General features: G+C 53.7%; 1 protein-coding gene across 1 annotated transcript; it reads left to right on the top strand.

The window, feature by feature from the left end:
- Positions 1–6,870: 6,870 nt before the first annotated feature.
- Positions 6,871–18,121, top strand: P2RY2 (purinergic receptor P2Y2). The gene is made up of 2 exons (XM_080613628.1): positions 6,871–7,002; positions 14,416–18,121. The coding sequence occupies exon 2, from the start codon at positions 14,420–14,422 to the stop codon at positions 15,494–15,496; it is 1,077 nt and encodes a 358-aa protein (XP_080469754.1). The 5' UTR covers positions 6,871–7,002; positions 14,416–14,419; the 3' UTR covers positions 15,497–18,121.
- Positions 18,122–23,432: the final 5,311 nt, after the last annotated feature.

The raw sequence follows: 23,432 nt of genomic DNA on the forward strand, positions 1-23,432 counted from the left end.
AGATACAGGATGTGATGGAGGTCCTGCCACCCCATCCAAGAACCAGCCTCCAGCTGGAGGAGCCAGAGCAAAACCCACTGTGGTACCAGGCTGTGCTCCCACATCAGGCTGGACCCATGATGCAGCTGCCCATGCCCCTGTGTCCCACCACAAGGGTTCTATCCATGGCTGGGCTCCTGCCTGCCCAGCTCTTCACCAGCAAATGGAGAAATGAGACCTTTTCAGGGCAGCATCTTCCCAAGAGCTATTTTAGGCTTAGATCATTACATGGATCCTGCAGCCCCTTTAGGCACTGGAGCTGCTCTCAGGTCTCCCCTTCAGGAGCCTTCTCTTCTCCAGGCTGACCCAGCCCAGCTCTCTCAGCCTGGCTCCAGAGCAGAGCTGCTCCAGCCCTTGAAGCATAGAATCATAGAATCATAGAACAGTTTGGGTTGGAAAGGACCTTAAGATCATCCAGTTCCAACCCCCTGCCATGGGCAGGGACACCTCACACTAAACCATGGCACCCAAGGCCTCATCCAACCTGGCCTTGAACACTGCCAGGGATGGAGCATTCACAACTTCCCTGGGAAACCCATTCCAGTGCCTCAGCACCCTCTCAGTAAAGAATTTCTTCCTTAGATCCAACCTGAACTTCCCCTGTTTCAGTCTGAACCCATCACCCCTTGTCCTGTCACTGCAGTCCCTGATGAAGAGTCCATCCCCAGCATCCTTGTAGCCCCCTTCAGACACTGGAAGCTGCTCTGAGGTCTCCACGCAGCTTCTCTTCTCCAGGCTCAACAGCCCCAACTTTCTCAGCCTGGCTCCATACAGGAGCTGCTCCAGCCCCTGCTCATGCTCGTGGCCTCCTCTGGACTTGTTCCAACAGTTCCTTGTCCTTTTTATGCATCTCCATGGCCTCCTCTGGCCTCGCTCCAGCAGCTCCACATCCTTTATTGTGCTGTTGTCCCCATGCTGTTGCACTGCTGTTGTTTCAGTCTTGGTCTCAGGGCATGTTCTCGCCTACTCTCTTGGACAGCAGGGTGAGGGCACAACCCCTTCCAGCAGCATCAACCATGCTCAGGGCAACGTCTCCTCCCGGTCGCCTTATCCAGCACCTCCTGTTGATGTAAATCCCAATCCCGGCTCTGAATAAGGCCTTGCTGTGTTTGCCTGTTTAATCTCAGCCTTGTTTACTATTTTCTGGGCAGTCCCAGGGGAAGGCGCAGAAGAGAACGCACCAAATTTGGCAGAGAACTCAACATCTATTCTAAGCCAGCCATCAGTGGGTTCAGCAGCAGCAGAGCTGAGGACGACCCCCCCTGGGGAGGAAAGCTGACCTTGAGAGCCTATGGGGCTTCACAGCATCCTTGTGACCCCCCTTATTCCTTCCCTTCATGGGCTGCAGTGCAGAACCACAGCCACCACCACCACAGGCCTGCTGGGAACCAGCCTGTGCTGCCCACAGCACCCGTAGCCCCAGCCAAGGGGTTAATATTAACACGCCTTCCCCGGTGTGCTGTGTTTGTTTAAGGTCTTTATAGAAGCAGCACTGTTGGCCACAACAGGATCCTTGTGTTTCAGGGCCTGGCAGCTCGTTCCTGCTGCCTGGGAGGTCGTGGCAGTGCCCAAATTGGTCTTTACAAGCATCCTCCTCAGGAAGGGGGATGCTGGAGTTTGAAATGCCTCCAATAATAGGGCTATGCAGGAGCATGGAGGAAAAGTGAGTGGCTTGAAGCCTGGCAGCTTCATTGCTCTCCTGCTCTGAAGCCCCATGGTTGCTGGAGGAGGAGGGTTGGGGCATCACATGTGGTCTATGGAGAGGAAATGAAAGCTGGGCTAAGAATACGCCCTCAACCACTGCTGGAGAGTGACAGACACCCAGAGGGTAAAGCTCTGCGCTGAAGCAATGGGGAGAAGATCAAGTCTTCTGCTTGCCGCTGCTCCAATGAGCATCATGTGCATCAGGTCTACTCCAAGTGCCCCTTCCCCAGCTGGATGTAGCCCCAGAGAGCAACACTGTGCCCCATCTGCACCCACTTGTAGGCTCTTGTTGCAGGCATGAGTGGAAAAGGGGTGGAGGGTGCCTTTGTGTGCTCAGCACCCACCAAGCCACCAGTGTGGTTGTGGCTCTTGGGTGCTGCTACCCCAGACACCACTAACCTCAGGAAGGGCAGGAGGAGGTTCATATAAAAGCACTTGTGTATGATGGATGGACAGAGGGACATGGTGCTTTTCCAGCCCCAACTCCCACCTCCAACACCTCTTTCTCTCAAACTGAAGCAGGGGAGATTTACATTGGATGTAAGGAAGCTCTTCCCTGTGAGGGTGCTGAGGCGCTGGCACAGGGTGCCCAGAGAAGCTGTGGCTGCCCCATCCCTGGCAGTGTTCAAGGCCAGGTTGGACACAGGGGCTTGGAGCAAGCTGCTCCAGTGGAAGGGGTCCCTGCCCGTGGCAGGGGTTGGAACTGGAGGAGCTTTAAGCTCCCTTCAACCCAAACCAGTCTGGGGTTCTGTGACTCTGCTCAGCCCTGCTTTGGAGCTTGTTCGGCTGCTGGGAAGGTCCTCCCATGTCTCCAAAGTACCCAGTGGGTACCAACCCTACCTGACCTCATCCCCTGCCCACCCTGTCGGCATCCACCACCATGAAGAGATGCTTCATCCTCCAGCTGGATTGGGTTTTTTGATGACTTTCATATGTCCTCCAAAGTTGCTGATAGTTCTGAGTTAGAGCATCCTGGAGGGAAATGGCAGCCACACTGGGAAGCTGCAATATCAGACCCGATGAGGCCTTGGGTGCCATGGTTTAGTGTGAGGTGTCCCTGCCCATGGCAAGGGGTTGGAACTGGATGATCTTAAGGTCCTTTCCAACCCTAATTATTCTATGATTCTATTCTATGATTCTATGTCCTTCCTTCTGCGGGATGTCTCTCCTTTTCCCGTGAGATGTCCCTCCTTCTCCTGTGGGATGTCCCTCCTCACATGAGATATGCCCCTCCTTCTCCCATGGCATGTTTCTCCTCCCATGTCATGTCCCTCCTGCATACCTGGTCACACAGGGCATATTTCTTCCTCCCATTCAGGTGGCTGAACACCTCACCAGCCAAGAGACCATGAGAAGTCACCAAATACCCTCGGCCACGTTGGGCCAGGGCATCATTTTGCACTTCCATAGATTTAGATGAGCATTCCTAACCCTTTCCTCTCCCACCAACATGAAGCAGCTCTGAGGGCTCAACCCAACACATCCCTGCCAACTTTCCTCCTTGCTTCCCTGAAAGCTTTAAAAGGAAGCAAGGAAAAGGGATATGATATATCCCAGCTTGTCCTAAGCACTCCTGCTGGGGTCCCCTCCTGTACTGCAGGTTTAAGCTATACCCATGAATGCAGCGCTGGGCTCTGCTATCGACCACCCTGACCTTCCCGGTCCTCCCGTTCCTGTCCCGCATTCCTCCCCGCTGTCTCCATTCCTCCCTCCCAGGCAACAAGGAAATGTTTTGAAAGCATCTTAGAAACCTGCGGTGCTGCCAAAACAGTTGAAGAATGAAGCTGTGAAGGAAACACGGGGCTGGTTTCCAGCTCAGCTCCAGCGGGTACCGCCGCTGCCTCCCCTCCTGCTGCAGCTGCACAGCTCTTGCTCCTCTCAGCTGGATTTAAAGCATCTGCCGCTTGTTTGAGCTGCTTTGGAGCTGGGAAATGGAGATTTTAGGGGAAGGAGGCTCTTTGGGTCTCCTGGGCAACGGGTGACCAACCTCAGAGCAGCTTCTAGTGTCTGAATGGGGATACAAGGATGCTGGAGAGAGACTCTTCATCAGGGACTGGAGCGATAGGACAAGGGGTGATGGGTTCAGACTGAAACAGGGGAAGTTTAGGTTGGAGATAAGGCAGAAGCTCTTCCCTGTGAGGGTGCTGAGGCGCTGGCCCAGGGTGCCCAGAGAAGCTGTGGCTGCCCCATCCCTGGCAGTGTTCAAGGCCAGGTTGGACACAGGGGCTTGGAGCAAGCTGCTCCAGTGGAAGGGGTCCCTGCCCGTGGCAGGGGTTGGAGCTGGAGGAGCTTTAAGGTCCCTTCAACCCAAACCAGGCTGGGATCCTATGATTCTATGATTGAAGGAAATGATTAAGGTGGGTTAGGGTGGGCATCAGAGGGTAGCAACCCCCCTCCCACCTCCCTTGCCCCCAGATGAGTGGAGAAGGATGAGAAAACGCAAAAGAAGGGGGAGGAAAGGCTTTCCCGTGCGGTGAAGCTGGGATGCTCCTGCTTGCTGGAAGCTGCTGAGACTATAACCAGGCTTGGGAAAGGTCTGATGAGAAGAGAACTCTCCAGGGGAGCACTTCCCTGCTCCAAACAAGCTTTTAGGAAACCATCTCCTCTTGTTTGTTGACGCATCCAGCACCGTGCTGCTGAGCAGCCCTCTCAGCAAGCTGCAGCCTTCATTAATCACCCCTTGACAAGAAAAAGCCACCTCCTGTCTTAAGTTGTTTGGCTTCATCTTGAGGTTGAAGAGCTGCGGGTGACCAGACCCTGGAGCATCGGCTGGAGGAGACGGTGCCAGCCGGTGGCTGCTGAGCAGCAGTGACCACCCCATGGAATGGGGCTTGTGCAAGGACAGGCAACGAACCCCTGGGCATGGAATCATGGAATGGTTTGGGTTGAAGGGACCTCAAAGCTCCTCCAGTTCCAACCCCTGCCACGGGCAGGGACCCCTTCCATAGAGCAGCTTGCTCCAAGCCCCTGTGTCCAACCTGGCCTTGAACACTGCCAGGGATGGGGCAGCCACAGCTTCTCTGGGCACCCTGGGCCAGTGCCTCAGCACCCTCACAGAGAACAGCTTCTGCTTTACATCTACCTTGGACTTCCCCAGTTTAAGTTTAAACCCATTACATCATCCACATCTCCATGCACCATCTCTGGACATCACCCCTCTGTCAGAGGGAGCTGGGGTGAGGGATCTGGACGGTAAAACCAGGGTCTGGTTAACCCAAGTCTTTGCCCTAGAAGTGCTTCCAAACCCCAAAGGGACGGGCTTAACTTGGCACCACGCTGCCACCCCAGCGGGGCACTGCTTGGCAGCTTCACCGCCCTCAGCCTCCCTGCTCTGCCCAGGCATCTGCCTCCCTCTGTGCAAGCAACAAACTTCTTCCTCCCTTATCAGCCCCAAATAGCTGCGGGGTGATGTGTTGTTTTCCCTCCTCAAACAAATGACATCAGAAGAAGGAAACAGGCATTTTTGTTGCTGTTTTCTGGCATGAAGGACCGTCACCGAGATCTCTGCAGCAGTTTCCGTGCCAGATGTCCATGTCCTCTTTGCACCGGCTAATGCCTCCTTAGCTGGCTGCTTTTGAGTAATAGATGGCATCAGTGCCCTTCCTCTCCTCCCTGGGGCTTTATGGTCCATATCCAGGAGGCCGAAGGAGCTCCCGGGTGAAATCAGATCCGGCTGCTGGAGTAGGAGGATCTGGCTTGAGCCCATGGACACAGATGGGGAATACACAGGGGAGCGCTGAGGCTCGCTCTGTGCTTAGGGTAGCGGGAAACAACTGGGCCACCTGCACATGGGGCTTGTTCTTCAGCCCCATAGAATGGTTTGGGTTGGAAAGGACCTTAAGATCATCCAGGTCCAACCCCAGAAGCCCCCCAGCCCCTGTCCGCAGACCTGAAGGTCTTTCAGCCCAGGTGACAGCACCAAGGGGGACATAAGGTTGAACCTGGCCAAAATCGGCCTCAAGGTCCCTTTACCATCTCATGTCCCACATCCCTCTGCTTCCCTTGGAAATGAACCCTTGTGGTAAGGGGTGGGCTGTGGGGCATCACCTGAGGTGCATTGGCACCTTCCCTGAGCTCAGTGGGGCACAGCTCGGTACCACTTATGGTGGGACAGTGCCCACGTCAGGGTGGCCGTGGCAAGGCCCCCAAGCTGGGCTCATCCACCTTGTTCAGAGGCTTTTCTTCCCCTCCAGGGATGATCCTGGGACCCCCTTGCCCCTGCGTGGCTGCTCCATGCCCCCGGTAAGGGCCTGTGGGCTCTGCCAGCAGGGCAAGCTCCAATACCAGCACCCCTGGGATGCAGGGGGGGGTCTCCAGGGTGATTCCGGGGGGACGCAGCTCTCTGGGGTCCCTGGATGAGGGGCAGTTGGATGCAGTGGGGGGTGACTGACCTCAGTGTTGGGTGGGCAGGATCCAGGCCTGTTCCCAGTCCTCATCCCATCCATGGTACCACCCCGAGAAGAGGTGCTCCTGCCCTGCTCCTACCCATATTCCCATCCTTGGAAAAGGGGCTCCTGTTGTGATCCCACCCATGTTTCCATCCTGCTCCTACCCATATTCCCACCCTTGGAAAGGGGGTTCCTGTTGTGATCCCACCCATGTTTCCATCCTGCTCCTACCCATATTCCCATCCTTGGAAAGGGGGCTCCTGTCGTGATCCCACCCTTGTTCCCATCCTGCTCCTACCCATATTCCCATCCTTGGAAAGGGGGCTCCTGTCGTGATCCCACCCTTGTTCCCACCCTTGGAGGCAGTCTTCTGCCCCAATCCTGCCCATGCTTCCATCCTTGGATGGGTGCCTCCTGTCCTAGCCTTAACCCCGCTCTCATCCATGGTCCCATTCGCGGGGGGAGACAAGGGGAGAGTGGTAGGACTCCTGTCCTGATCCCACCCGCGGGTAAGGACGGGGTGTCTGGCCTCCTTCCCAGCCCTGATCCCATCCACGGCTGCATCCCCGAAGCGGGAGTCCCGTCCCAGCCCCATCCCTGGAGGGGGGGGGCGGTCCCAGCCCCGTTCCCAGCCCCGGGGGGGGGCGGTGCTGTCCGGGTCCTGCCCCGTTCCTGCCCCGTTCCCAGCCCCGGGGGGGGCGGTGCCGCCCCGCGCCCGGCCCCCGCCGCGCTGCCCGGTTCACACGCGGTGGCAGCGGCCCCCGGGGGCAGCAGCGGGACCGGTCGGACCGAGCCCCGGGGCATGGCGCTGCCTCCGCCGCCCGCCTGAGCGGAGCGATCGGCACGGAACGGCCGGGCCCGGGACCGCGCGGTGAGCGGGGAACCGGGGGGGACCGGGGGGTTTGGGGGTGCGTGTCCTGCCCATCGCGACGGGAGCCGGGGTGCGGGTGTGGGAGCGCACGGATGGGGACACTTAAACTGCCCCAAAGTGCCCCCAAACCGGGGTGTTTGGAGCAGCAGCGGGCAGCGAGCCCCCCGCACGGGCTGGAGCTGACTTGGAGCACTCAAGGAAGTCTCCTGGGCTCCTCTTTTCCTGAATGATTTGATTGTTGGTGCATTAATCCCAATAATCTCTTTTGCCGCTCGGTTTCTCCCTTTCCCAGGGGAATTCGCGGGTTGTTTGTCAGGGGGTTCCTGTACGCACCATGGAGCTGGCTCCCTGCTTTACTCCTGCTTGTGTTTTTCCACCTCTTTGCATGCTGGGGTCCCTGTGTAACTTAGTTAGGGGAGGTTTAACTCTCACCGGGATCAGTGAGACGCTGGCTTCAAACCCTTCGGCTCCTTTTAATAGCTCCCAACCCCTTCTTCCCCATAGCTGCATGCTGGGTGGCATCACCCAGGGGCAGCTCTAAGGGCAAAACATCTCCTTTCTCTTTCTGCTCCACTTTCTCTTATCAGCTTATTGCAAAACCCATTTGGCAACCCGCTGCCTTCCTGTGCACGAGGCAGGGAGCAGCCAAACCCACTCCTGGGGGACGGTGCCCCTGGCACAAGGCTTCTTGCTACCAAAATTAGGGCCTTTTGTTAGTGCCCTGAGCTCCTCTTCCTCATTTATACCCCAGCAAAGGGAGCGTCGGCCTTCAGCTGAGGGGATGCAGAGCACCAATGCAAAGGGGGAGCCCCTAAATAGACTTCTGGATGCTGGAGTGTGGCTGTACCCTGGAACTTAGTGGGTTATAAACCCCCCAAAAGGATCTTTAACTGTCCTGGCACCAAGTGGCTTTACCCTGTCTCTGCCCAATGTGATTTTTATCTCTAGTTATTGACATAAAGCCAAAGCCATGAATAGTTTGCTGGCAGCGGAGCGTGCTGCCATCCACTCCATCCCTTCCTAATGCAACGTCCCCTGATAAAGCCTTAACAGCAACCGGTCCGTGAAGCAAAGACCCTTTTTCTCCCACGGGATGCTCCTTACGGAGGATTATCCCCCACATTATCCCCCAAAGCACATCCTTCGTGGGGTTTTATGGGGTTTGGTGCTGCTTTGGCTTCCCAGTAACTGCTCGTGCCATGGTGGAGCCTGATAATTGCATTATCTCCAGTCTCGGATGCTGGTTATCATCTCCCTGATGGGTTTGGTTTTGCTGGGAGCATGGTGGTGTTGATGGGTGACTCCCTTGGTCCGGGCAGGAGGCTGATAGATCTCTGTGGAAATGTTAATTCTCCCAGATATGGGGTTTATAGGGTAAAATAGTTACCAAAAGTGGGTGATCGACCAGAAACTGGTCCCATGTTCCTCTTTCAGTCTGACCACTGCTTCCTCTGGTGAGCACCAGAAAGTCATGGAGGGTGAAACCAGAGTCCAGTTGTTGGTATCAAAAGCAGCGCAGGGCCCCTTTCTATCTCCAGGAAGCCTAAAGGATGTGAGCAATTCCCCCTGCAATAAATGAAATCGAAGGTTAGGGAATCAAATAGGATCTGTCCCCAAGCCCATGGGATGCCGCAGGGTCTCCCGAGGGGCAGGTGATGCAGGGGAAAGCACACAGGTAACATCACCTTTGCTGCAGCAAGAAGGGAAATGTCCATGAAGGGATTAAATATTGGCCAGGGTGATATTTGCTTGCAGCAGGATCCATCCCCAGAGACTGGCCGTGCTGGGAATGAAGTCAGGTTCAACTGAATGAGGGCAGCTTTAGTTGTGCATGAGCGCCGACGGCTTTAATGCTCTTATCTCATTTGCTTTAAAGCCACAGTTTTGGTTAATCTGGATCGACTCCCATGGTGACGATGGAGGCAGGGGGTTTCAGGACCAGTTGGGAAGCAGAGGGTCGAAGCGGGGTTGAATCGGGGAGGAATTCAGGGAGTTTCTTGGGGGAAACCCAGAAATTCCAAGGAAAAAGCCATTTGGCTCAAAGTGAAACGTTTGGTTTGACCTACGAACAGTCACAGAGTTCTCTCTAAGTCATTCTCTCACTTCTCCAAACCCCATGTCCCTTTTGGGCTTGGATCAAGTCACTGAAACCCCTGAAACTCCCCCAGAAAAATGCCTTTAATGGGGAAAAATTCAGCTCTGCTGCTTTGCAGCCCTGGGGGCAGGAGGAGAAACTGAGGCACAGGGCTGCTTTATGGAGCTGCTCCATTTCTGCACCTCCAAGGTGCTTTTGTGGGGAAAAGAAGGAAAACACAGATTATTTGCAAGCTTATTTTGGGAGGAATGAGGGTTTCTGGTTATTTTTGGGATGGGGAACAGGTCAGACCCATAGGGAATGAGATTGGGATATTGCCTGGGATTCTAGGTGGGGAAGTGAGTGAAGCCACTTATGGTGCTAAAAACTTGCTTTTTTGGGTACCTTGGAAATGCATAATGGATGCATTTTGCCTTGGGATCATTGAAGGGTGATGGGGATGGTGGGACGGGGACACTGGGCATGTCCTCAGCCCACGCTGGTGGCCGGAGCCAGCCTGGAGGGTAAAGACACTGAAGGTCAGAGTGGCAGAAAGGAGCCAAACGAAAAGGGCAGCCGAAAGCCAGGCTGTTTGGCCAGGCTCAAATGTCAGCCTGGTCCCATCTCACGTCTCCCAACCAGACGGGCTCAGCAGCATCCGAACGCACCGCCTGTTTGCTTTTGGTTGTGGAGGGTTTCAACCACGATCCCAAAGGAGAGGAAAATGATGCCAGGCGGTTGCTTCCCAGCGCCGCCAGTAGTTCCTGATCCGGAGGGAGGATTTTGATGAGTCTACAGAAAGCCTATAAATTAGGGCAGGGAAAACACCCACACTCCCATTGTGTCTGTTGTAAAGGAGCTGATGAGGAAGATGCAGTCACTGGATGGTGGTTTTGACCTCCAGGGTGCAACGATGGGACCTGTTATTGGACTTGGAGCATGGGTTTGATTTCCCAGCACTTTACACTGACAGGACAAAGGGCTGAGTCTGTGAGGTCCTACTGGTGAATTCATTCATCCTTCTGGTATCCTCAGCATCAGAAGGACATGGAGCTGTTGGAACAAGTCCAGAGGAGGCCACGAGGATGAGCAGGGGCTGGAGCAGCTCCTGTATGGAGCCAGGCTGAGAACACTGGGGCTGTTGAGCCTGGAGAAGAGAAGCTGCGTGGAGACCTCAGAGCAGCTTCCAGTGTCTGAAGGGGGCTACAAGGATGCTGGGGATGGACTCTTCATCAGGGACTGTAGTGACAGGACAAGGGGTAATGGGTTCAGACTGAAACAGGGGAAGGTCAGGTTGGAGATAAGGCAGAAGCTCTTCCCTGTGAGGGTGCTGAGGTGCTGGCCCAGGGTGCCCAGAGAAGCTGTGGCTGCCCCATCCCTGGCAGTGTTCAAGGCCAGGTTGGACACAGGGGCTTGGAGCAAGCTGCTCCAGTGGAAGGGGTCCCTGCCCGTGGCAGGGGTTGGAGCTGGAGGAGCTTTAAGGTCCCTTCAACCCAAACCAAGCTGGGATTCTGTGATTCTATTATTCTAACCCCCATTAATTATTTGGGAAGGTCAATTAAATCTCATCAGACACCCACCCACCCCCCAAACTAAAGGTGTATTCGTCACGGTTGTGATTTGGTCGCACTTTGCTCTCATGACTTCCTTAGCAGGCTCCCAGGCACAAACCACCACGGATCAATGCTGATCGCTGGGGTGGCACCAGGAATGTTGAAAAATGAGGCAGAAACCAGGATTAAAGCCCTTTACTTGGAGGTTCAGTATCCAACACATGATCCCCCTGTGCTGGCCCTAGGTGCTACCCGTCCCTCAGCTGCTCATGACCTTCTCTGATGACAGCCCCCTCCTTCTTCATATTGACTCATCTAAATATCCCCAGGAGATACTGTTACGGGAGCTGTTTAGGGATGCTGGCATCACGTGCACATGCCTTGGGTATATATATTTGAGGACATGTGGCTGCTGTGATTACAGCACTGATCTGCTTGGGCTCCTCTCATTGCAAGGCTCCTCTCCCATGCTGCCTTCATCCACTACTGCTGATGGTACCTGTTTTCTGGGGAAAACCCCCATGTCCTATGGGATAAACAGGCTCAAGGCCACGCTGTAGAGAGACAGTGCAACTGATACAGTCAGGTTCATCCAGACCCGACACATGGGCCAGCATGGATGAAGCTGGTCAGGGCAATATCCAGGTATCTGATGAAGCAGATGAAGGTGGTCCTTACCGAAGCATCATGGTGGGTTGGCTTTTGGTAGTCGTAGAGGGATTTATCTGCTTGGCATCCTCTGGGATCACTGTTGCTTCCTCCCTCCCCTCATTGATGCTCATGCATCACTGTAAGAGCTGTGCTTGTGCCACCCAGCCCGTAGGCAGAGGCGAGGGCAGCTGCCAGCTCTTGTGCCTTCACGTGCCTTGGCCGTGTCCTCTGCAGCTCGCTCATTGCAGATGCAGCAGTGCCGGGGTCAGGGGGGGGATTGCAGCCACCCCGACAGACACAGCAGGTTTTGTCCAGTGATTCCAGGCAAAAACAGGGAAAGAAAGCTAAAAAGAAAGAAAGGCTTTGGCATTTCCAGAAGGAAAAGGAGGGAGAGCACAACAAGGACAAGGCTGCTTTGTAAGGGGCGGTTTGTCACTGTAATTACCCTGTTTGCTCTGTAATTAGCCCCGCTTGCTCCTTGTCCTGCAGATGGAGGTGCGCATCTTGGCACATCGGTGGTCACAGCATGGCCTGGTCTACCCTGAACGCTGGACAATGTTCCCCACCTTGGCTTATGGATGGGTTTCCAATGCCTTGTTGGGTTTTCTAGCTGGGGTTGCTGGTGGGCTGGATGATGGGGGGACCTTGCCCCCATCGGTGCTTCAGAGCTGGGTGATGGGTTGTCTGCAGAGGATAGAGGGAATGCAAATGTAAAGGCATGGATAAACCACACGTGAGGCTGAAGTCTGGAGCTCCCTAACTTCCCTGCACCCTTTAGGGCATCTTGTGTGGCTTCTCTTGGTCACTGTGGCCTGCGTGACCTGTTTCAGCATCTGCCAAGCCTGTGGCAACCTCTGTCTCCGTGGCCACAGATCTGCAAAGCTCCAAGGGAGGGAAGAAATTGAGGAGAAAAGCAGCTGGAAAGCGTTTCCTGCCCCAGCACCATCAACCCTCTCCATCAGCAGGGCCAACCCCATTGCTGAGGAACTGAGGGAAGCGGGATGAAGGGTGATGGGACCGAAGCTGAACTGAGTACAGGAAAAGCAAAGCCCTGGGCCAGGACAGAGCAAGATGAGCTCCTGGCTCCTCATGTTCATCCCAGAGAGGTTCCTAACGATGTATTTGGGCTTTGCAGATGTTGCAGATTAGTCAGGGCCTGAGCGTGCCTTGTGGTTTCTACCCACGTCCTTGGGAAGCGTGAGCCTCAGCCAGCACTGCCTGTGCTCTGCTCCAAGGGGAAGAGCAGCCAAATGGGGGAAGCATCATCAGGGATCATGTCCATGACACATCTGGGTAGGTTTTCTGATCCAGTCCTTGGAGCAAGGGCTGGAGTTCTCCCAATGTGATGGGCTGGAGGCATCGCTTCACCCCTTCTCCATCAGCTATGAGTTGTTCAAGGTGCTTTTTAGTGCCATAGTGCTTCTGTTTGGTGAGAGATCCTCCACGCTGGCAGCTTCTAGGAAACCTTCACTACCTCCTTCCCTGCAGGATCTGAATTGGAGGTAGGTGCAGGACAGCTCTGGGTCAAGATGATGCTTGTTAGCAAGAAAGGGCATGCCCATGGCATCCCACAGCATGGTGGCACCAGGTTAGAGCTGCACTGTTTAGCTGAGAAGGCTGATATTGCTCTTTTCCACCTAAAATCATGGTTGGATTTGGGTCAGGGCACATCCCACACACTCAGTCCTTTACTCAGACCTTTTCTCCTGCAGTAGGTCCCACTCTCCAAGCTCATGCACTGGATTCATCCCTGTAACCGCATTCCCATGGGCTCCCTGGGACAGGGAACAGCAGTGACATCAAGCCAGCTCCTTTGACAGGAAGGGAGGCAAATGCCCTTTAATTTGATTCCCGGCTGATGGGTTTGCTGAGCTCAGATCGTGTGTCGGCTGGGTCGTGGGCTGTCCCCAGCGCACAAAAGGGCCCTTGTCCCTGCTGACAGACACTGCCAGACTCTGTGTGTCTGCAGAGACTCTTTTGAGTCCGTTTTTCTTGTCTCAGTTGGTCATTTCTATGCATAAGCTTTGCACAAGCATGGACAGACTTGCTGGTGGTGGGGATGCTGTAGAGCACGTCTCAAGGCCAGGAAGCGGAACTACTGAGGTGGCCACCATCAGCCCAACACTAAACCTATTAAAACCCCATCATCATCATTGACAACCAAACCAGGCAGAGCTCATGTGGTGGAGAACACACTTCCTTTGGTATGAGGGCAGGCTGAGAGCATTTGGGCTATTGAGCCTAGAGAAGAGAAGCTGCGTGGAGACCTCAGAGCAGCTCCCAGTGTCTGAAGGGGGCTACAAGGACGCTGGAGAGTGGTAAATGGTCCATCCCTGGCGGTGGTCAAGGCCAGGTTGGACAGAGCCTTGGGTGCCATGGTTTAGTGTGAGGTGTCCCTGCCCATGGCAGGGGGTTGGAACTGGATGATCTTAAGGTCCTCGCCAACCCAAACTATTCTGTGATCCATCTGTGCTCCAGATGCAAAATGAGGATAAATAAAACTCCCTTTATCTGCTCGACCATAAGTCCTCCATGCAAGGGACTACCTCGGTTGTGTCAACATCCAATGCAACAAGGCCATGGTATTCATGGCTATGTGGTATGCTGGCAGGAGGCACTGCCACCTCTTGAGTCCTTGTCATCTGCACTGAGATGGCACTGTCTGCCAGACGTGCTTACGGGTAGCTTTTGGATAGACACAGCCAAGTGTTGATGGCCACCTTTACAGAAGAAGGGAAGGGTATAGTAATAGTATATAGTAACAAGGACAGCATGGACCACTCAATGTGTTCCAGTATGGTGGTGCTGGGGTTTTCTAATCTAACCCACCTCTTCCAGGGACTCCTTACCTCCATATCCTCACCTCCTTACCTCCAGATTTAGACCGAATATTAGGAACAATTCCTGCCCCAAAGGGTGCTCAGGCATTGGAACAGGCTGCCCAGGGCAAGGCTGCAGTCACCGTCCCTGCAAGGGTTCACACCCCGTGGAGACGAGGCCTCAGTGCCATGGGTTAGTGGTGGCTTTGGCAGCGTTGGAATGGTTGGACTGGATGAGCTTAAAGGGCTTTTCCAACCTGGCTGATTCTGTGATTCTGTAATTCTATGTCCTTACAGCCTCTTTGTTTCCCTGCAGGGCAATGGCAGACCTAACAACTCCTTCAGCCTGGACCAGTCTCAGCAACACCTCCTTGGACCCAAGTGTTGCAGAGGACAATGTCTACAAGTGCATATTTGATGAAGACTTCAAGTATGTCCTGCTGCCTGTCTCCTATGGCATTGTGTGCGTGGTGGGGCTCTTCCTCAACCTGCTGTCCCTCTACCTCTTCATCTTCAGGATCAAGACCTGGAATGCCTCCACCACATACATGTTTAACCTGGCCATATCTGACACACTCTATGTGGTCTCCTTGCCTCTTTTGGTTTACTATTATGCCATGGGGGACAACTGGCCCTTCAGCGTGGGCTTGTGTAAGATAGTCCGCTTCTTGTTTTACACCAACCTCTACTGCAGCATCCTCTTCCTCCTCTGCATCAGCATCCATCGCTTCCTGGGCATCTGCTTCCCGCTGAAGTCACTGCAGTGGGGCCACGTTCGCTACGCCCGGAGGGTGTCAGTCATTGTGTGGGTCGTGACTGTCGTGTGCCAGTCACCCGTGCTCTTCTTCGTCACCACCAGCGTGAAGCGTGACACCATCACGTGCCATGACACGTCCAGCAAGGACCTCTTTGGCCAGTTTGTCATTTACAGTTCGGTGATGCTGGTGCTGCTCTTCTGCATCCCTTTCCTCATCATCATCATCTGCTACTGCCTCATGGCACGGAGGCTGCTGCAGCCCACACGGGGGATGTCCCGTTTATCCCGATCCAAGAAGAAGTCGGTCAAGATGATAATTATTGTCTTGATGGTCTTCATCGTTTGTTTTCTTCCTTTCCATGTCACTCGTACCTTGTACTACTCCTTCCGGAGTTGGGACTTGAGCTGTCAGACCCTCAATGCCATCAATTTAGCCTATAAGTTGACTCGTCCCCTCGCTAGCACCAATAGCTGCTTGGACCCTATATTGTATTTCTTAGCAGGACAACGATTCATGAAGTTCGCAGGCAGCAAGATGCCAGGGAAGCCTTCGAATGAGATGGCATTGGGCATCGTGCCCAACAGTCACCTGGAAAACAGCAATGACACGGACACGTTGTCCAAGGATGTGAAATCCTAGCTCTGCTCCAGCATAGCCAACACCATCTCCATGACGGAAGGGGTCATCCCAGGTGAAGGCAAGTTCAGGGCCCAAGGCTTTTGATGATTGTGGTGCCTTGGCTTTGACACACTTCAACATGGTCTGTGTTTAAACACACTCCTCTGCTTGTTGCTCTTCCAAATGTATTCTTTCAGGAAGATGCTGCTGTGGTTACACACACAAACCCCATATCACCCTCTTCATCCAAGCCTGCCTTTGTGTCCAACACTGAATAGCATCTCTCCTCTGGTGAGGCTGGGTGACCTCTATCACGGTGGCCGAATCTGCTCAAAGATAATCACTTCCTGAATGACTTAGATCATTTTCTAAAGCAGAAACGATGTGTGCAAAAGGTCCCTCCAAAGAAATCCATCTGCCTTTCTCCAGATTCCCTGGCACAGAGACTGCAGGGAATCTGTGCCTTGGCAAAGGAGCAAAGGCTGTCGGCTGATGAAAGGAGTCAGCTGAGGTTCTGCTAAACAGGTCCATGAAAAAGTCAAGTGCAAATGCAATGGGAAAGGATCTCTCACAGCTGTGTGCCCCTGGAGAAATGCTTTCTCAGCTTCAAGCTTTGGCAGCTGCTGGCAGAGCAGGGAGAGGACTCCTAGTTCCTGTCCAAGGGCTGGCTTCCCATTGCAAAGGGTGCTGCTGGACCTTCCATCCCACTGGAGTTTAGTGGCACCATCCCACTGGAGTTTAGTGACACCATCCCACTGGAGTTTAGTGGCACCATCCCACTGGAGTTTAGTGGCACCATCCCACTGGAGTTTAGTGGCACCATCCCACTGGAGTTTAGTGGCACCATCCCACTGGAGTTTAGTGGCACCATCCCACTGGAGTTTAGTGACACCGTCCCACTGGAGTTTAGTGGCACCATCCCACTGGAGTTTAGTGACACCATCCCACTGGAGTTTAGTGGCACCATCCCACTGGAGTTTAGTGGCACCATCCCACTGGAGTTTAGTGGCACCATCCCACTGGAGTTTAGTGGCACCATCCCACTGGAGTTTAGTGGCACCATCCCACTGGAGTTTAGTGGCACCATCCCACTGGAGTTTAGTGGCACCATCCCACTGGTTTAGTGGTAGCATCAAGCAGGTCCCTTGTAGGTTTCTCCAGTGGGGTCAACATCTTCCAAAAGACCCACTAGTGCTTCCCAAGAGCAACATTCACCCTTAAAAAGCTTTCAGGGACTCATAGCTTCCTTTTAGCTGCTGGCTTTAATAATCATCTCTAGCTCATAAAGATGTAGGGTGAGCTCTTCATGCCTTGTTTTTAACCCCCTTACTACTGACTCATGCTTCCAGCAAAGCAACAGACCATTGGTCACCCCCTTGGCTGATGCTGCCACATCCTTATTGCTAGAGGTGACAGCCCTCTGTGACCTATAGCAGCTTGGTGGGACCCAAAATGCTGCCCAGATGCCACTGTCTGTCCTCCCCATAATCCCAGTGCTCTGCTGGAGCCAGTCAGCATATCTCTTACTGACAGTGTTGACCTTCCCTGGGTTTAGGAGCCATGCCAATAAGCATGGTGCTAGGCTTAAGCCCGTGATGATGGGTTTGGCCTTGCTTCCCCCATCATCAAAGTAAACTGGAGAAAATACCCCTAAAACACTTCAGCAGAAGGTCCACTTGGTCTTTCTCTCTGTAATTATCATCGAATCATAGAATAGTTTGGGTTGGAAAGGACCTTGAGATCATCCAGTTCCAGTCACCCTGCCCAGGTCCATGGGTTCCTTGCCCAGCCTTGCCACGAGGACGCTGATTCCTCACCCCAAAAACTGGAAATTGCTTGTTCTGCTTCTTGTAAGAGCAGCCCTGGGTCTATTTTAGGCTCAGGCGAATCTTTGATCCCGGTTTAGACCAATTCCTCAGACCTCTTCTTAGTCTCTGCCATCTTATGAAGTGGTTTGGTGAAGATAAAGAGACACCGCAACGCAACCAGAGTTCAGACAAGGGTGACTGGGACCATTGAGGGTTAATGGGGAGGTTCCTGTGGTCCCAGCTTGCTGGAGACATGGTCCCATGGAGGGCTCCCGTCCCAACCAACAATGTCCCAACCACAGGAGGCAAAGGAAGGTATTATCTCAGCTCTGGGCACATCAGCAAAGTAAAATAGGACATTTGTGGTGTGATTCATCCCATCTTTGAGAGGATAGGGTTGGGGTAAGATAGGGCTTGCGCTGTGGCAGCACCTTTTATTAAAGGGATCTTTATAGGAAGGATCATGGCAAAGTCACTGAGGTGAGACCTAATTGGGAGAAATGAATTCAACTGAAACTCTGAGCTGGTACAAACATTACTCCAGGCCAGCTCTCCTCCACATGCCAAAAAGCAGCATGAACTCCATGTTACGTGCTCTGAATAACTCAACCACAATGAGCTCCAAGTTCACTGCAGGCCCATCAAGGGGGTCCCTCTGTGGTCCTGATCCTGCACAAGCTGGTGGCACTGTTCAGATGCAGAGCGGTTGGAGAGGTACCAACTGGAAATGTATATATATTGTTTGTTCTCTGTAAAAACACTAACTTATCCTAAAAAAAGGTGGGGTTTGGGACAATGACTGTACATTTTTATTTTTGTAACATGCAAACACCTCAGATTTCCTGTAGTAAATAAATTTATTTCTACTATGAGAACTCCTCAGCCATCCCTGTTGGTATGTGAAGAAAAGGGGATACTGGGGATAGAAACTGGGTTGTTGAATGGCATAGACGTGTTTCAAGCTCCGGGTACAGCTGTCCACAGCTCAAATTCCTTCCCTTTCATCCTGAAGCTGATTTCTGCAGCCATCGTTGTAGTTTACACCTGATCAGATAGAGTCACTGCATGGTTTGGGCTGGGAGAGACCTTAAAGCTCCTCCAGCTCCAACCCCTGCCACGGGCAGGGACCCCTTCCACTGGAGCAGCTTGCTCCAAGCCCCTGTGTCCAACCTGGCCTTGAACACTGCCAGGGATGAGGCAGCCACAGCTTCTCTGGGCACCCTGGGCCAGCACCTCAGCACCCTCTCAGTAAAGAACTTCTTCCTTAGATCCAACCTGAACTTCCCCTGTTTCAGTTTGAACCCATCACCCCTTGTCCTGTCACTGCAGTCCCTGATGAAGAGTCCATCCCCAGCATCCTTGTAGCCCCCTTCAGACACTGGAAGCTGCTCTGAGCTCTCCACGCAGCTTCTCTTCTCCAGGCTCAACAGCCCCAATGTTCTCAGCCTGGCTCCATACAGGAGCTGCTCCAGCCCCTGCTCATCCTCGTGGCCTCCTCTGGACTTGCTCCAACAGCTCCATGTCCTTCTTATGTTGGGGATCCCAGAACTGCACATTCCCAGCTGTATCTTTAAGATGCAGACGCAGTCACTGCCCATCGCCCTGTGGTATGTGACAGAAGCACTTCGTGGTCCCCTGCACCACTGATGAAAACTCCTCTTTGGTTTCCCTATTAGAGCTCTCTCTAGCCATTACAGTTGCCCAAACACAAAGATAAAGCCAGAGGAATAGCTGCAAGCACCCAAATCCCTAAATTAGACATTCTAAATTACACTGTCTGAAAACCCCTCTGGATGTTCAGCCCAGGTTTCGGAGTCCATCCCCGGGTGAATACCATGTGGACGAAGGACTTGCATGTGAGTAGCGTTAGCTCGTGGGTGACATCCAAGTTTCCCTTGCAATGACTCCTCTGTGGCAGCGCTGACTTGTGTGAGCCACTCGAACCCAAGAATGATGATGAAGCAAGAGTAATACCCATTGACGGGGGATGCAGGGGTTGTGCAGTTACTGCAGAGAAGCAAACAGACAGACAAGAAAAACCCCAAACCCTCTTATTCTACATATCTCTGGGCTCTGGGAGCAGGAAGAGACAATTCCGAGACTGATGGTCTCCTGCCAAGCAAACAGATCTGCCACGTGGGCTGGAGGGAGGCACACTTCTGCTACAGCTTCCCAGCATCCAAGTCCAGGCTTTCCCTTCCAGCCCATGCCTTTCTAGGAAGCAGACCCCTAATCTGGCAGAGGGAGGCAGTGGATGTTGTTGCTGGAAACCATTTGGAAGAGAATCATAGAATCAATAAGGTTGGAAAAGAGCTTTAAGCTCATCCAGTCCAACCATTGCCAGCACTGCCAAGGCCACCACTGCCCCATGGCACTGAGGCCTCGTCTCCACGGGGTGTGAACCCTTGCAGGGATGGTGACTGCAGCCCTGCCCTGGGCAGCCTGTTCCAATGCCTGAGCACCCTTTGGGGCAGGAATTGTTCCTCAGCTCCATCTAAACCTGCCCTGGTGCAGCTTGAGGCCGGTTCCTCTTGTCCCATCCCTTGTTCCTTGGGAGCAGAGCCCAGCCCCTCCTGGCTCCATCCTCCTCTCAGGCACTTGTAGGGAGCCATCAGGTCCCCCCTGAGCCTTCTCTTCTCCACACTGAACCCCCCAGGTCCCTCAGCCCTTCCCCATCACCCTTGGGCTCCAGGCCCTGCACCAGCTCCGCTGCCCTTCTCTGGCCCCGCTCCAGCCCCTCAATGTCTCTCTTGCAGTGAGGGGCCCAGAGCTGAGCACAGGATTCCAGGTGCGGCCTCCCCAGTGCCCAGCACAGGGGCACAATCCCTGCCCTGGCCCTGCTGCCGCACTGGTGCTGATCCAGGCCAGGATGCTGGGGGCTTCCTGGCTGCCCGGGCACAAGCTGCTCCTGTTCAGCTCCATCAATCAGCACCTCCAGGGCCTTTTCCATGAGCAGTTTCCAGCCACAATTCCCCAAGGTTGGAGCATTCCAAGTGGTTGTTATGGCCCAAACGTCCACTTCTTTTTCAAGCAGTGAGTCCTGGCTTCATTTTCCTTCTGGTTTTCCTCCTTGGGGCTTGATTTTCTGCAGAACAAGTCTGTCTGCTCCTCCAGGTCATTTCTGATCTACCTGGGGAGTTCAATAGAGGGATAAAGTCTTTCCGCTATTGAGTTTCATAGGAAACAGCTTACCACTGAAAGGATAAAGAGCCGAAGGACCCTCTCTCAACAGCTCAACCTTTATATTAGACAACGGAGAAACCACAACCACTTCTCCCCTGCTGTAGCCTGTGGATGGCTTGGGAAGGTCTCCATCACACCACCAAGCAAGGAAAGGTGAAAGATGGTACCCCAAAATCAACCAGGAGACCACCATTGCATTCAAACAAAGGGAGGAGATTCCCAAATCCCATATGTTAATCATATTATAGCAGGAATTCCCCAAATGAATGGGCCAAAGCAGCATTTGCTTCGGAAGAAACCGAACCAGTGGGTGTTGGAAAGAACACACCAATCACTCAGCTTTGAGAGGAGTTTATTTCAGGGCTTCCATGGGTTTAATACCAACATTTGCAGACTTTTTTTGGCAAATAAATGCTCAGGAAAGACAGAAAGTTGAAAATATCCTTTTCTTTTTTGATTTCTCCCCCAAATCCCTGCAATTTTAAGCACTGGATAAATACCAACATCTTGGTACGTGTTTTGGGGGAGCAGTCCCACTGGGAATACAGACATCCACACGTATAGAAGCACATTCATGCCCACAAAGCATCCTTCCCACACTTCAGGCGAGGAGAAGGGTTCAAGCCCTCGTGCCTGAGCCCTGCCTGCTGCCTGGCTTCCCATTGGCATGGAAAGCATCCAAACCAGCCCTCTGCACCCCAAAACATCCTTATTTATACAACAGCATCAATTCAGATCCTCCCAGCGAGCTAAAAGCTGCCTGGTTGAGGCTCATCACGCTTGAGATGAGCTGCAAGGGCTCAGCTTGGTGTTGGAGGCTCTCATCTTTGCAGCACAGGATGTGCTGAAGCAGCCCCTCCAAAACACATCTTGACTGGGTGGGTTTTGCAGCCCCATTTGATGCATCCTCATTTCCAGGTTCCCCCCACACTCCATATCCTAAGGGAGCCCCAAAATGCCCTCAGACCACCAAGATCCCACCCTTGAACTTTAAAGAAAGGGGTAAGGGGTTTCCAGCTGAGATCCCAGCCAGTGGGATGAGCAGAGGGAGACCTTGGAGGGTGGTAGAAGATGCACGGAAGACCGTGGTTGTGGTCCCCATAGTGCAAAACTCATCCTGTGCTGATGCTCAATAGGGAAACCATTCAGCTGCATAGGCTGAACCCTGCTGCAGCAGAGTCCTCTGCTGGTGCTAAGGGAATGTGGCAGCCATGGGTCCCCATGTCCAACCCAGGAGAAAACGGGATCCCTCATGCCAGGGAATGCGGCAGCCATGGGTCCCCATGTCCAATCCAGGAGAAAACGGGATCCCTCATGCCAGGGAATGCCCTGGGAACACACCAAGGGATGGGAGCAGAGCCCCAGCATAGCAATGGGAGCATAAGGATGCCAGAAGCAGGTTCCTGTGTCCATGAATGGATTTCCAGCCAGGAGCACATGGACTCTCGAGGCAGTGTCCTGCTTTCCATGACCGCTCCAGGCAGTGTCCTGCTTTCTGTCCATGGGGATTTCCAGGAAAAGGAGATGTTTTCCATTTTCTTTGAAGCTTCCGTTGCGTGAGCCGCAGCCTCTCCTCCCGTGACCTGTGGTTTTAAGGGCAAGGAAGGAGCCTGGTCACCATCTGTGCTTCATCCAGATGCTGCTCCGGCTCTGTCCCTGCCCACACATAAAGGCTTGATCCTTGTTTAACATCCTTTACTCATCCAAAGTGGGGCAAGTGCGTTGGAAACCGGATGGCCACCACTGGGGAAGGAGCACAAGTACAAACCCAAGCGCATGAATGGAGGTGGTGGCCATTTGATGCCCATGTTGGAAGGTCCTTGGTACGTGTCCTTCACGATGGGGATTTGCCACCATCTCTGTGTTTGGAAACGGGTTTAGTTTGGAAAGATATCACTGATCAGCCGTTCACTTGGGCTCTGCACAACCTCATCCATGGGTGGACGGCTGGACCAGTCGTCAGGTTGGAGAAGGACTTGGGGGTGCGGAGAAGCTCCCCATGACCCAGCTTCAGTGTGCGCTTGAGCCCAGAATGGCTTTAACCTGCCCGAGGGGAGACTGAGATGAGCTCTTAGGCAGAAGCTCTTCCCTGTGAGGGTGCTGAGGCGCTGGCCCAGGGTGCCCAGAGAAGCTGTGGCTGCCCCATCCCTGGCAGTGTTCAAGGCCAGGTTGGACACAGGGGCTTGGAGCAAGCTGCTCCAGTGGAAGGGGTCCCTGCCCGTGGCAGGGGTTGGAGCTGGAGGAGCTTTAAGGCCCCTTCAACACAAACCAGTCTGGGATCCTATGATTCTATTCTGGTCCCCTGAGCACTCCTGCAACACCATTAATGAGACTGGGAGCCAGCACCAGGATGTGGGATGCAAGCCAAGCGCTAGCAGGTCCCTGCAAACCTCCTCTGCAAGGATATGATGCCTTCCTTAAGACCCTTGTTAGGTGAACAGCTCCACCACCCCCAGCCGGATGCGGCTCTTCTCCTGCTCCTGCTTCGTGACTGAGAGCATTTTGCAGGCTGGCAGCAGGATAAGATGCTACTCGGGTGCCAACGCAGCCTGTTTGCCTATAGGGTGTGGGTGCAATGCCCCAGCAGAGCAGTGGCTCCTCATGGCCTGTTGAACGGGTCCATCTAGTCCCTGACGAGCAAACGGGCCTGAGCACCTTGGGATGGGATTGCAAAGCTGGTTCTTAACTCCTGGGGGATGGCCAGCTCTTGGGTATGATCCTGCCACTGCACATTGCAGTTTGAAAGGCTACACAAAGGAGAAGGTGCTCAGGGGATGTTCACATTGGGTTAATGCTGCTTCTGGACCTCCTTGGGCAAAGGATTCAATGACCTCAGCCTTCACACTGGGAAAAAGGAATGTTTCTCTGGCTTTCATGGAGCAGCTGGACACCCCACACCCTACTACATGTCCTTGTCACCCTGTGTAGGACCCATGATCACAAGGAGAGGATGCATTTCCTATGGT

The sequence above is a fragment of the Psittacula echo genome, assembly GCF_963264785.1.
Source record: "Psittacula echo genome assembly, chromosome: 3".
In the NCBI taxonomy this organism is placed as follows: Eukaryota; Metazoa; Chordata; class Aves; order Psittaciformes; family Psittacidae; genus Psittacula; species Psittacula echo.

Excerpts from the sequence above, each read along its gene's own strand:
- P2RY2 (XM_080613628.1), top strand. The coding sequence starts at position 14,420 with ATGGCAGACCTAACAACTCCTTCAGCCTGGACCAGTCTCAGCAACACC.